The 12,014-nt window shown below is 45.2% G+C and overlaps 5 protein-coding genes across 5 annotated transcripts; 3 read left to right on the forward strand and 2 right to left on the reverse strand.

Annotated features, from left to right (window-relative positions):
* Window positions 1-729: 729 nt before the first annotated feature.
* On the reverse strand, window positions 730-1,337 carry TRUGW13939_02626 (uncharacterized protein; the record flags this gene model as incomplete). Its single annotated transcript, XM_035485817.1, has 2 exons — window positions 730-1,095; window positions 1,152-1,337. The coding sequence occupies 2 exons, from the start codon at window positions 1,335-1,337 to the stop codon at window positions 730-732; spliced, it is 552 nt and encodes a 183-aa protein (XP_035341710.1).
* Window positions 1,338-2,466: 1,129 nt separating this feature from the next.
* Window positions 2,467-4,013, forward strand: TRUGW13939_02627 (uncharacterized protein; the record flags this gene model as incomplete). Its single annotated transcript, XM_035485818.1, has 4 exons — window positions 2,467-2,678; window positions 2,739-2,911; window positions 2,963-3,768; window positions 3,828-4,013. Coding segments are annotated over 4 exons (1,377 nt in total), but the record flags the coding sequence as incomplete, so codon positions are not given.
* A 53-nt stretch (window positions 4,014-4,066) lies between these two features.
* On the reverse strand, window positions 4,067-5,919 carry TRUGW13939_02628 (uncharacterized protein; the record flags this gene model as incomplete). The annotated part of the gene is made up of 7 exons (XM_035485819.1): window positions 4,067-4,475; window positions 4,528-4,922; window positions 4,973-5,267; window positions 5,320-5,461; window positions 5,510-5,590; window positions 5,642-5,710; window positions 5,760-5,919. 7 exons carry the CDS (start codon window positions 5,917-5,919, stop codon window positions 4,067-4,069), a joined length of 1,551 nt encoding a protein of 516 aa, XP_035341712.1.
* A 617-nt stretch (window positions 5,920-6,536) lies between these two features.
* Window positions 6,537-8,288, forward strand: TRUGW13939_02629 (uncharacterized protein; the record flags this gene model as incomplete). Its single annotated transcript, XM_035485820.1, has 2 exons — window positions 6,537-6,849; window positions 6,904-8,288. 2 exons carry the CDS (start codon window positions 6,537-6,539, stop codon window positions 8,286-8,288), a joined length of 1,698 nt encoding a protein of 565 aa, XP_035341713.1.
* An 816-nt stretch (window positions 8,289-9,104) lies between these two features.
* TRUGW13939_02630 (uncharacterized protein) lies at window positions 9,105-9,963 on the forward strand (the record flags this gene model as incomplete). Its single annotated transcript, XM_035485821.1, has 2 exons — window positions 9,105-9,524; window positions 9,604-9,963. The coding sequence occupies 2 exons, from the start codon at window positions 9,105-9,107 to the stop codon at window positions 9,961-9,963; spliced, it is 780 nt and encodes a 259-aa protein (XP_035341714.1).
* Window positions 9,964-12,014: the final 2,051 nt, after the last annotated feature.

The following is a 12,014-nucleotide window of genomic DNA, read 5'->3' on the forward strand; positions in this document are numbered from 1 at the left end:
ATGTATTCCCAAAATTTTCTTCAAGTTTGCCGTCGAATTCCCGGTGGTTAATCACAGACCATTCTTCCAGGATCGGCTCCTTCATCTTAGGCTTCACGGGAGATATTAGTAGATAGAGCCCGGGTTTCCAACGTTTCCAATTACTCGACGTATGATTTCCTGATGATGCGAATCCCACGGATCAAGGAGAAGATTGTCTACCACAAAAAGAGAATTGCCTGACGACAGTGCAAACTAGCTCTGGAAATGAAACCCTTGACGATTTTGCATTGACCGCTCGAGTTGACTCGACGGCTCTTCCGTAATATCTTAAATGGGATAGAGGCATGGACCAAAGTACTCCTCCATCCTTTTCTGGATTCTTCCAGAACAATCTTAACGTGACTATGCCCCAGGGCGGATCAAATGATCCTTCTGTTGGACCTCAGTGAGACCTTGAACTGACATATCTGGATACAGGTGCCAGGATGCGAGTCTCAAAAGAGTTGCACCGCTTTGAATACTATGAGATATATCAGATACTAGAGAGTACATGGTAGTCATTGCTTCTTTCCAAGTATTCATGATTGTGTCATAACTGCTTAGACTTTTTTCTACGGGAATTCCCATGTTGTCTATGATTAGTAACAATTGTTTCTGCTGGACGACTTTGGCCTCATCTCCGGTGAGAAGCCACTGGGTGTCGCAGTTAGATCAAATTGAAAGAAAAAACAACAACTGATATTTATTTTAAAGAAATTGACTTGCAGAGCGAGCACTAGCATCCCATTCGGCAAGTTCCTCGGTGGTGATTTCGATCTGGGAAGCGGTCATGGTTGATAGCTTGAACTGCTCTTTCTGAATTTGTTCCAAGAACATTCCTTTCCTTCCTGCAACTAGTTCACTCCAGATAGATACTGCCTGTGGGCCAGACCACATGCGAGCTAACATGCAAGCAAGTAGATGGACTCTCAGGGCACCTTGTCTGGATGTAGCTGCGGCCCAGATAGACCTGCCATCGGCGCCAACGAACTGTTTGAAGGGTCCATCGACTTGTGCACCCGTTGGGTTAAAATTAGGATCCTCCGCGATTTCCGAAGCACGCTGCCCGTATGCCTGGAATAGATGAGGTGGAGCTCGTCCGTAAACAACGCTCCGAGCTTTCTAGCAACACGATGAAATCTCCCATCCTCAGCCTCATTCTTTCGTTTTTTCAAAAGAGAGTTTCCTAGACCTGTGAACTCCAGTGGTGCTGGAAACTTGACGATTGCAAAATCAAAGTTGATATTTGCGAGAGTTAGCGTCGTCTCTTGCATGGCAACACCTGCCGCAAGGGTACATTTTCCGATTGAAGCCATTTCCAGACGGAAAAGCTGGATATAAAATGTTATTGTCAGAAAGAAAAAGTACAATGGGTATAGTGAAGAGAGATCCACCCTTTTAAAAAATTGACAGCGGATCAAAATCGAAGAAAACTGGTGCAGGAGGAAAAATAGGTTTAAAGCTGGCTTCCCCATTCAGGTGTGACAGAAGAACGAACCAGCACAGCCCCAAAACTGGAAGTACACGAGATATCAAGGATAACATGTGTAGCGTGACGTTCTACATAGAGTAAGTCCTCTATTTTTGGAGATAGGAGACTTGCAGCTACCCAGTTACCGTGGTTTGGCCACCCGGGGGTAAACATTTAGCGTAACACTGTAAGGGGTCCGTGGCGAGATATATACTAAGGAGAACCAATTAGGCGAAGCAAGAAGCAACGGTATTTAGAATGCTCCGGACGCAAACCTACGTGTCACTATAGTAGTAATAATGCGCCTCCGATTTGATTGGTTCCTTTCCCGCTTCCAAAAAGTATTAAAAGAGAACCAAATATCTTCTTGCTCAGAAATGTTTGAGCTAGACAGTTTATAGATTGCAAAGGGGGGGGGGGAACCTTATTCCTATGGGAGCCAGCATGTTGAATGCCTTCTGGGAACTCGAGTGTCAATGACCTGCGTTGGCGGAATTGATGGATGGGCGAATGAATATACTTGTTTTATCTTTAGCCTTTTTGCTGATAATCGACGAAACTATGAACTATAATACTCTTTTAAGTAGAAATTATTGGTTCGAAATGTTCTTTATATGAGGACTTGAAATGTTGATATTGACTCACTATATATATCAGCCATGAAGCAGCCAATCACCGGCGCCCATTAACATCCCCCTTCTCCGCCGTGACTTAATCTTGACCTTCCCCTTCCTTCTTCCATCCTCTCCAGAATAAACATCCTAATTTTTGCAACATAACACTTCAAAATTTGTCATTATTTCTTTACCTACCTACAAAGATCCCGAATGAGAACTGCAAAAGCATGCAAACAGTGCCGGTCGGGAAAACGCAAATGTAGTCCAGCCACGACAGACAACGACCCTTGTTCGCAATGCCTTACGCGAAAACAGTCATGTTCGTTGGCTGTCAGATCAGCAATAAATAAACACAGATGCATTGCTCCAGATTCGTCTGGGGCCTTGAAAAGCCTGGCTGACTTTTCGGACGTTGACGTCGGATTACGAGACCACTTGGTAGATTTGTATCTCAAGTTGATTCATGACAAGCCGCACACGCTATTTCATCCTCCAACATTGAAAAACCAGGCGCGCGAAGGCTCATTGCCGAAAACTATCCTTTACGGGGTGATGGCTTTGGCAGCACGGTAAGAACTTGGAAAAAATTTTCAATTTCGAGCTATCATATCTAATATGTCCGATGGAAGGTTCTCCCATGATTCAAGAACAAGAAAGCGAACAAAAGAATTTTTTAACTATGCTAAGGAGGCCTTTAAAATGAACCTTCTGGATATAAGTCTTGAGAATATCCAGGCCAGTGTCCTTGTAGGCAACCTCTGTGGTGCAGAAGGAGAGCCAGAACAAGAGTCGTTATTTTTCGGTATTCCTTAACTCTCCTTTCTAGCCTTTCATATCTAACATTACTGTCTAGGAATTGCATTTCGCCTGGCTCAAATAATTCACCTTCCTTCAGGAAATCTGAACGAAGGGGCCATTTTAAGAGAAGTTAAACTCCGCACATGGTGGTCACTGTATATGATCGATCAATGGTCTTCAGCTGGATTAGGAGTGCCAAAACAACTCACTGATGATGACTGCAACCCCCTGCCTATGGTTGAACTTAAATTCTGGGAGCCAACCCCAGATGTTTCCCCTTCCGATCCGACTGAAAAGCCCGGTCTCTGGGGGTACATGATCATGTTGGCGAAAATTTTCGGTCGTATTCAGAATTTGCACCAACGTCTTGCCAATGAAACATTAAATGAGCAGGAGGCCGAATACATAACGAAGGGTCTTTCTTCCAATTTGGAGTGTTTTATGGAAGTACTACCGGCGGAACACCATTTCTCTCTAACAAATCTCAGACTCCATGCGGCTCAAGGTCTAGGACGTGCTTTTGTTGCCCTTCACCTTGGCTATCACCACTACGCTACTCTGCTCTATTTCCCATACCTGGATCACCAGCTAAAAGAAATATCAAACCAGAAGCTCTATGCTGGTCGCTGTAAATATCATGCTGCGGCATTCAGCGACCTTCTCAAACTCTCTCACGAGGAAGAAGAATGCGAGGCAGTATATGTTATTGTCGCTCATATGACAGTAGTTTCATCTGCAGCGCTACTGCACACTCTACTATTTGGCGAATATCCGGAATTGCCAGACACAAGATCGAGATTATCTGACAATTTCGCGACTTTATTGAAGTTGAAAGAGTATTGGCCTGCTGTTGAAATGATGGTGAGGCTATTTTGTAGGCTTATTTATGATGCCTCTTTGCTGACAGTTGACTGTTCTAGATCGAGAGGCTTTTCACTTTCCAAAAGGTTTGCATGCGGTCCATGGAGCAGATCTACACAGTTGACAAGTGGATTGTGAAATTCTTGCTACAGCATGCTTTTCCTATGGAAGAGTCTACTGCGCCTTCTCATTCTCTTTCAGAAAGAGGGAAATTTGCAGATGACGCGCTGTCCATGCTTCGATAATCAAGCTCTTTTATAACATACATATTAATTCATCCAATCTCCATTACTTTCTTTTACCGGTCTTCAGTCTTTGAAGACCCCTGGATATGGGCAACGTTTGCTTCTTCACCGTCAAACAGTTCTGCAATCTCCTCCAGTGTCGGTCCTTTGGTTTCGACAAACAAAAACCAGATAGAGAAGCACTCAACGACAAGGATAGCAATGTAGACAAAATAATATCTCCACTGCAAGTGGTCGAGGCCAATCGGATTCACGTATTGGTTGAAGACTGAAGAGGCTGATGTCAAGGCGAGATTGACCGCTAGTCCTTTGGCTCGAATATTGTATGGCAGAATTTCTGCGCAATAGGAAACTGTCAGACCGGGCCATGCAAACCCAGCTACGCCATAAAAGAGGAAGATCATTGCAATGACTGCGCTACCGGCAGCAGAGTTTCCCGTTTGCGCATAAACTGCTGAGCAACTACGGAAAAGTCAGACTTTTGATGTGCCAGTGCAGTTTGGTGGAAGCTTACCCAGTCCAGACACTGAAGCTGATTAACATGCCAACACCGGCGACCATGAAAAGTGTTCTTCTACCCCAACGGTCCACCAAGAAAGATGAAAAGCCAATTGCGACAAGGAAAGACCAAATTTGAAGACCCCCGTTAATGATAGATTGATCGTATGACGAGGTTATACCGACAGAGCTGAGGATATCATGGAGATAGTATGATACGAGACCATTTCCGGAGCACTGGGAGAAAAAGGCCACCATGGCAATCAAAAGCAGTCGTCTGCGATTCCCTTTGGTCTGAACCAGTAATTTCCAACCGTTGGACGAGTTTTCTTTTTCCAGCCGAATGGTTTCTTGTATCTCATGAAACTCCCATGCGCAGAAGTGATCAGTTCCGTCCCCGTTTCCATGGTACTATACGTGTTAGATTTTGTTGAAGGTTTTATTATATCAGCGAAAATCACCTTGACCAAAACTTGAAACGCTTCATCGCCTCGATCCTTCGCACAAAGCCAACGAGGACTTTCAGGCAGGAGCCAGATTCCCAAGAATTGGATCAATGGCATGGCTGCTTGCATCCCAACAGGTATCCGCCAAGCTGCGTCCGAATTATATTTCAGAGTTCCAAAAACCGTCCAAGCGGCGATTATAGACCCCAAATACCAAAGTGTGTTGTACATTGTCGTCAGTGTGCCGCGGTGTTGTGGGTGAGCAAGCTCAGTGATTAAAAGGGGTGCGGATCCTTGAGCAACGTTTGACCTAAATTCAAATCGTCAGTCTATGAATTTATCAAAGGAGTGAACACACAAACCCCAAACCGACTAGAAATCTTCCTGCAATGTACATTCCAGAGTTGACGGAAGGGACAACTTGGATAATAGTTCCAACGAATAAAACCAGCAGGCCGAGCAAGACTCCTCCTTTACGTCCAAGCAAGTCGGCGGCATAAGATGCTACCACGCCGTTAGCTTATTGGCACCCAGAGTTCCTTGAATACGTACCAAAGAAAAGAGAACAGAAGCCGCCTATATTCTGGATTGCGGTGAAGAGGCCCAGTCTAGCGCCAGTTGGGTTGTTGAAGTCTTGAATGGTAAGTCTCGGTATGAATTTGAAGGGAGACTACCAATACTCACAGTCATCCCAGGGGGGCATTGTTTGCAAGCCATTGAGTAAGGACCCATCGTAGCCATTGATTGTTGATCCTACTATAGGTGAGAACCCGAGACATTCTACACATTTGAGAAGCCGTACCTAGGAAGAGAATGGGCATCATAGCATATAGTCTGCGCAGCCCTGGGTGCTTGTACCAAACGACAGCCGAAGCAGAAGATGGTTGGCGAAAATCACGAGATGGGTGCTCATCATGATCTGCGTGGGCTTTACCGCCCTCAATGTCTTTCCCTTCATCCATGACTGGCAAAGAGACGGCCAAACTGTGCATTTAGTGCGAGATCTCGATATTCGGCCAGCTGGACAAGACGGTCTATATTTTCAAGAAGGCCGGGAAACCAGTGGCATTTATACATAATGAACATATAACAGCCAAAATGCTCCCACAGCCAACTTCTTTCATTATTCCCGGTTGATTCTACCTTGCAGTCCGTGCTGGACTAAGAAATCCGGGGAAAGCATGGGCAAGCGTCTCGCCGGGATATCTGCCAATCGCATCCCGTCAAACCCGGCGGCCGGTGATTCCCCCGGTCTCTACTCGGATATTCCCCCCGATTCCAGCTCAAGTCTTCATTTGTCCACAGATTGACTCGTGTTTCGTTCTTATGGGGCATATGCGGGGAAACAATCCATTGCGGGATAACGTCCAATAATGTTTTCTCAATGCCGGATCTTCTTCTTGAATCCCCTCACGACATCATGCAGCAGACTTACCGGCAGCAGAGGATCCCATGCCACTCGGAAGCGAGGGGAAAACAACGCAGTATGAAGAGTATATAAATCATTGTCCTCACTGAGCTCTGTTGAACATGTTGAAATATTTTCACTCGCAGCTAACAGCCTGCTACCATTTCTACCATGTCTTCTTCCTCCAGTTACCCCCACTTCCGCAAGACGGAAACGGGTAAAGAGCTCATCGTTAAGGGAAATCCCTTTTTGATTCTTGGGGGTGAGCTTCAAAACTCCTCGCTAACCTCGGCTGAGTACATGGACACGGTGTGGCAGAAACTGGTGGATACTCATTACAACACTGTACTTGGATGCGTGACCTGGGAGCTGATTGAGCCTGTCGAGGGCCAATTTGACTTTCAAGAACTTGATAAAGTCATCCTCGGTGCTAGAAATCATGGGCTGCATCTGGTGCTTTTGTGGTTCGGCTCATTCAAGAATGGTAAATAGCAAGTCTCGTTTTATTCCTTGCATAGCTAACTGGAATTGGGGATAGGAATCTCTACCTACGTTCCAAGCTGGATAAAGACCGATGTCAAACGCTTTCCTCGAGCTAAACTACGTAATGCAGGTGGTGTTCTAGCCACGGGAGACGTCCTTTCAATCTTCCATGACGAAGCACCCAAAGCCGATGCGAAGGCGTTTGCCACGCTGATGAAACACCTCAAGGACTTTGATGGCGAGCATTCCACTGTCATCATGGTTCAAGTTGAGAATGAGACTGGACTGCTTGGAGATTCTCGTGACGGCTCAGCGGCAGCCGAGAAGCGATTTGCCGAGCCAGTGCCGCAAGACCTGCTTGCCTATCTTGCTAAAGACTGGGATAATCTTCACGGTGACTTTAAGGAAAATCTAACTTTCTTTCGTGCTCAGCAGAGTGCAGAGGGTAGCTCCTGGGAGCAGGTCTTTGGAAAGGACCCTCACACTGACGAGCTCTTCATGGCGTACCACTACTCACTTTATCTCAATCGCGTAGCCGAGGCCGGAAAAAAAGAATACGATATCCCACTTTACACCAATGTCTGGCAAAACTACGTCGGCGATGACGGCGACAATTCCTTTCCCGTCATCGTGGGCGGCGGTGGCAATCCTGGCGATTATCCTTCTGGTGGAGGCACCAGCAATGTTCTAGATATTTGGCAGCAGTTTGCTCCTTCGCTAGACTTTATTGCACCGGATGTTTACCTGAACAAATATACAAGCTCGTGTCACAAATACAGGCACCGCGATCAGCCACTCTTCATACCCGAACAGCGCCGGGATGAGTACGGCGCGCGACGCATTTGGGCAGCGTATGGCTCGTATCAAGCCATTGGCGTTTCCCCATTTGGAATTGATACCTTGGAACCTGAGACCAGTGCCTTCACAAAACATTACGGTCTTCTCGACTCTGTATCTCAGATCGTACTTCAGGCGCAGCGAACTTCGCGCACTTCATCCGTCGGGTTCTTTTTCGATGAGTTGCCTGGATCTGGCCCGGACAATGTCAAGCCTCTTGTCATAAACCACTGGTCTCACTATGAGATAACCATTGAGCCGTGCTTTGTGTTTGGAAAGCGCAGTGCATGCTGCGGCATGGTCATTCATCTAGGCGAAGCCAAATTCCTGCTCATCGGATGGGGGTTCCAAATCCGTGCGCGCAGTCTATTGCCCAGTAGCACGTTCACGGGGATTCTTCGCTTTGAAGAGAAATTCGTACTCGATAAAGCGACGGGTAAACTCGGTACAGCAAGGACCTTGAATGGCGATGAGACGAGGAGTGGCAAGTTTGCCATGATGCCCAGTGAAGATCCGGATTACGGCGGATTTCCGATCTGTGTTACTATTCCAGCTAGGACGATGATTGCCGAAGTTGAGTTTTATGACATTGCAGACGAGTGATCTGCGTAGATATCCTACCTGTTCAGGATTTGATTTTCTTGTTCACTTAGACTAGTGATTTAGACATAACATGAATTGACATGCATCCCTGATCTGACCGTATACAACCTTTTTAATTGGCACCCACCTTATGAGATTTCTTATGTTGAGTAGATAGATCACACGAGTATGTCGGGCAGGATGCATTGCATATGAGCTCATATTCTAGTCATATTTTACATGCATGTACGGAGTATGCATGTAAACATTAGCCAATACGATGTAGAATAGAATTATGCCTCGTAATACATTTATCTTGATGCCTTAGAATACAAACCTTTATGAGAAATCCCCAACTTGACAGCTAGCTAGAGTGATCATCATCTTGTATGAATGCAAAAGCCAACACTATATTTCTAAGGTCTTTAAAGAGAGAATGTTGGTTATTTATTCTGTTATAATTTGCTAGAAAAATTGCTCGCTAATTTTCCCACATGCAGTATCCTACATTGAATGGCTGTTAAGCTTGGGAAACATATATAGTTACTAGTTATTCAGGACTTAAGGGCCTAACCCTTATTTCTAAGATTCAGAATAGAACGACATAGGTAGCTTAAATTTGTAGTTTTAAATATACCTGTCAAGACTGACTTCGTTCCGCAATAAACTTGCGCGCGCACAAAACATTGTTTGCGGAAACAAGAAAATGCCCACTTAACCCGACGACTGGCAGTAAAGATCAGTTTGATCTTCACCTACGTGCTTCCTTTTCTTTAATTGTCCACGGCTAGTTACATACAAATAGCCTGGCCTATATATTTCACTCAATAAATTACCATGTCGAAGCCAACAATTATTTTCGTGCCCGGTGCCTGGATTCCAAAGGTCTCCTACGCTTCGTTTCTTCATGCTTTGGAAAAAGAAGGATTTACAGTATATTATGCACCATATCCGTCCTTTGACCCGGTGGATAGTCTAAGCGCTAGCTGCCACCGCGATGCCGAAGTTATTCGCAACCATGTAATCAAGCCTTTAGTCGAGGACCAAGGAAAAGACGTCGTCGTCTTGATGCATTCGTATGCATCCATGCCGGGCAGTGCGGCAGCCAGCGGCTTTTCGAAAACGGAGCGCGTCGGAAATGGCCAGGCTGGTGGCGTTCTAGGGCTGATATGCATAGGTGCATTTCTAGTTCCTCAAGGGCTAAGCTGTGCCGGTTTACAGGGTGGCAAATTGCCAGATTGGATATTACTTGATCAGGTAGGGAAATCGTCATAACTTCACAGAAACTTCTTCATCAAGAACCGAACACTAATGCTTCATCTTATTGGTTTATTAGCCTGAAAAGGGCGTCAATGTCGCAGACAACCCAGAAAAAACACTTGCAGCTGATGTAGACCCAGACCTTGCAAGTCAAATTGCTGCACAATTAAAACCACACTCAAACCTGGCCTTTACATCAGACCAGCCGAACCCTGCCTGGGCTGAACCGAGTTACGAAGGTCGCTATGCTTACATTGTTACCGGCGACGACCAGGCCGTTCCCCAGGCTGCACAATACGGCATGATAGCAGCGACTGGTAAGAAGTGGATTGTAAAGGAAATAGCTGGGAGCAGTCATATGGCACCTTTTTTGACAAAGACTGATATTTGCATTCAGTTTTTGAATGATATTCTGGACTCGTTTTCATCAGCTTGACTTATTGATGTAGGCTTTTGCTAGCTTCAATGTTTGGGCGATGGTTATATCATCATAGTCGGCAGCTACACGCAGAACATATCAATTTATATCCCTCAAGACATAATGACAATTTTCCTGGCTGAAAATTTTATTTAAATTGTCTAAATCCTGAAAAACAATATAGAATAAACGTTAATAATGAGATATTTTTCTACATGCCCTTGTGGCCAATCAAATATCAGGCATCATATTCTATAGATAGTTTAGCGGCTATTACAATACCAAACGGCCAAAACGCACCACTACATAGTTATTTTATGTAATAATACAGATTTATTACTTACCTTTGCCTATGGAATCAGAATTCCTGTATTAGGAAGGGAACCTTTAGGGCTATCTTTGTCGTAGATTTTAGCGATTATGTCTAATTTCAAAATAAGGGCTAGGTCAAAAATATTATCATTATTATAGGGGTTATGACTTAGATAATAATTCCGACGATCTCTCGGGCGAGTAACATTGGTCGAAAAGGGGGGCAACCGCGTATTTTTAATGATGAGCATAGCCACGCAGATGCCAAGATCATGCTGAGATCGTAGTCAACGTATGATGGCCACTGACAATTCTAGATGGACGGTGCGTGTTTTAACTCGTTGAACTAGTCACAGCTAGACCAAGAAGTGGGACAACCCCTGGCAGGAAGCATCAACACTCCATTAGTCCGTACCAGGTGACTGTTTTCTTGATGAGCCATATTTTTGTGTTATAATGAATAGGAGCAATATAGCGAAGTGCGTATTAATTTCTTTTCTTTTCTCAATATTAATATAAGCTAACTAAATAATGCGGAAATTGCGGAATGGTCCTAAATTCCAGTGGCAAGGCCGGAATCTAACATTAAAGATATGAAACAGCGATCCTTGGAGGAAACGTGCTAGAAAAATCTACAGGGTGTCCTATTGAACATGCAATTACCATTGGCTATTGCTCCGTATCGAAGGAGTACTAAGTAAGAATCATGATAAATAGAATGGGTTCATTCTAGAAGGAGGCACAGCACCCCTTTCTTCTTCTCGAATCTAATAAACGACCGTTTCGACCCACCTCAGTCGGCGATGCGGCGCTATCAGGGACTCTATCTCCATAGTGCAGAATCTAGTAATTAGGTGTGTAGCAAGTACGGTACTAGCAACCTAGTGAATCACTGAAACTCGGGATGGGAGCGAAATCAGTGTAGAAACAGATGTAGATTCTCTGATGTTAGCAAGCTACGTACTCTGAAAACCGTGGATAACAAAGACAGACGCATACATAATAGTACGTACGTACATACATACAACCTGTGAGGGATCATGTGGATCATTCCTGGCCTGTCCGGATGGTTGCCACGGGTTTGCAGCAAGCTTGCAAAAACGAGAAAGGAGGCCGTTATGTACTCAGTACTCCGTATTTGTACTAGTAATATTGGGTAGACTCGGCAGCGATCAAACACCCATATCCGGGTTTCGTAATAACATACTAACAAAGTATCCGAAAGGGAGTGGCGGACCGTAGGCACGGGGCGGCCCATGTTCCGGAGAATTGGAATTGGCAGATCCAGTATGACGGAGTATCGTTGTTACTATTGGATTTGGCGTGCCAAATCGAATCGCCCTCCAGTCAGCCACAATCCTTCACTGGACGAGTCATTCTCCGGGGGGCAAAAGGGGGCCCGCTGAGTGATCGGTGGGCGTCAGCGAACCGTTGGCGATCAACAGGAATAATACAGATGATGATGAATGATAACGGTTCCGCCCTACACGCACTCGGATGCTTGCTTGCTCTTGCACGGTGCTTACAGCCATCGAGAGACATTATCAGGAATGGCATTCCTGCTGGAGTCGCCTTGCTTGGCGACATACCTCGGACGAGTTATTAGTCGTAGTATACCGGAAAAAGGATCATGGCGGTAGTGCGACCATCAGAGAATCAGGGCCAACTAGTAGAAGCCGTACTAGTTTAATAATAGTTAGTTGCTCATTAAACGCGATAGAGCGGCGAGAGAGACAGAGAAAGAGAGAAGAGACAGG

This window comes from Talaromyces rugulosus, chromosome II (genome assembly GCF_013368755.1).
Source record: "Talaromyces rugulosus chromosome II, complete sequence".
In the NCBI taxonomy this organism is placed as follows: Eukaryota; Fungi; Ascomycota; class Eurotiomycetes; order Eurotiales; family Trichocomaceae; genus Talaromyces; species Talaromyces rugulosus.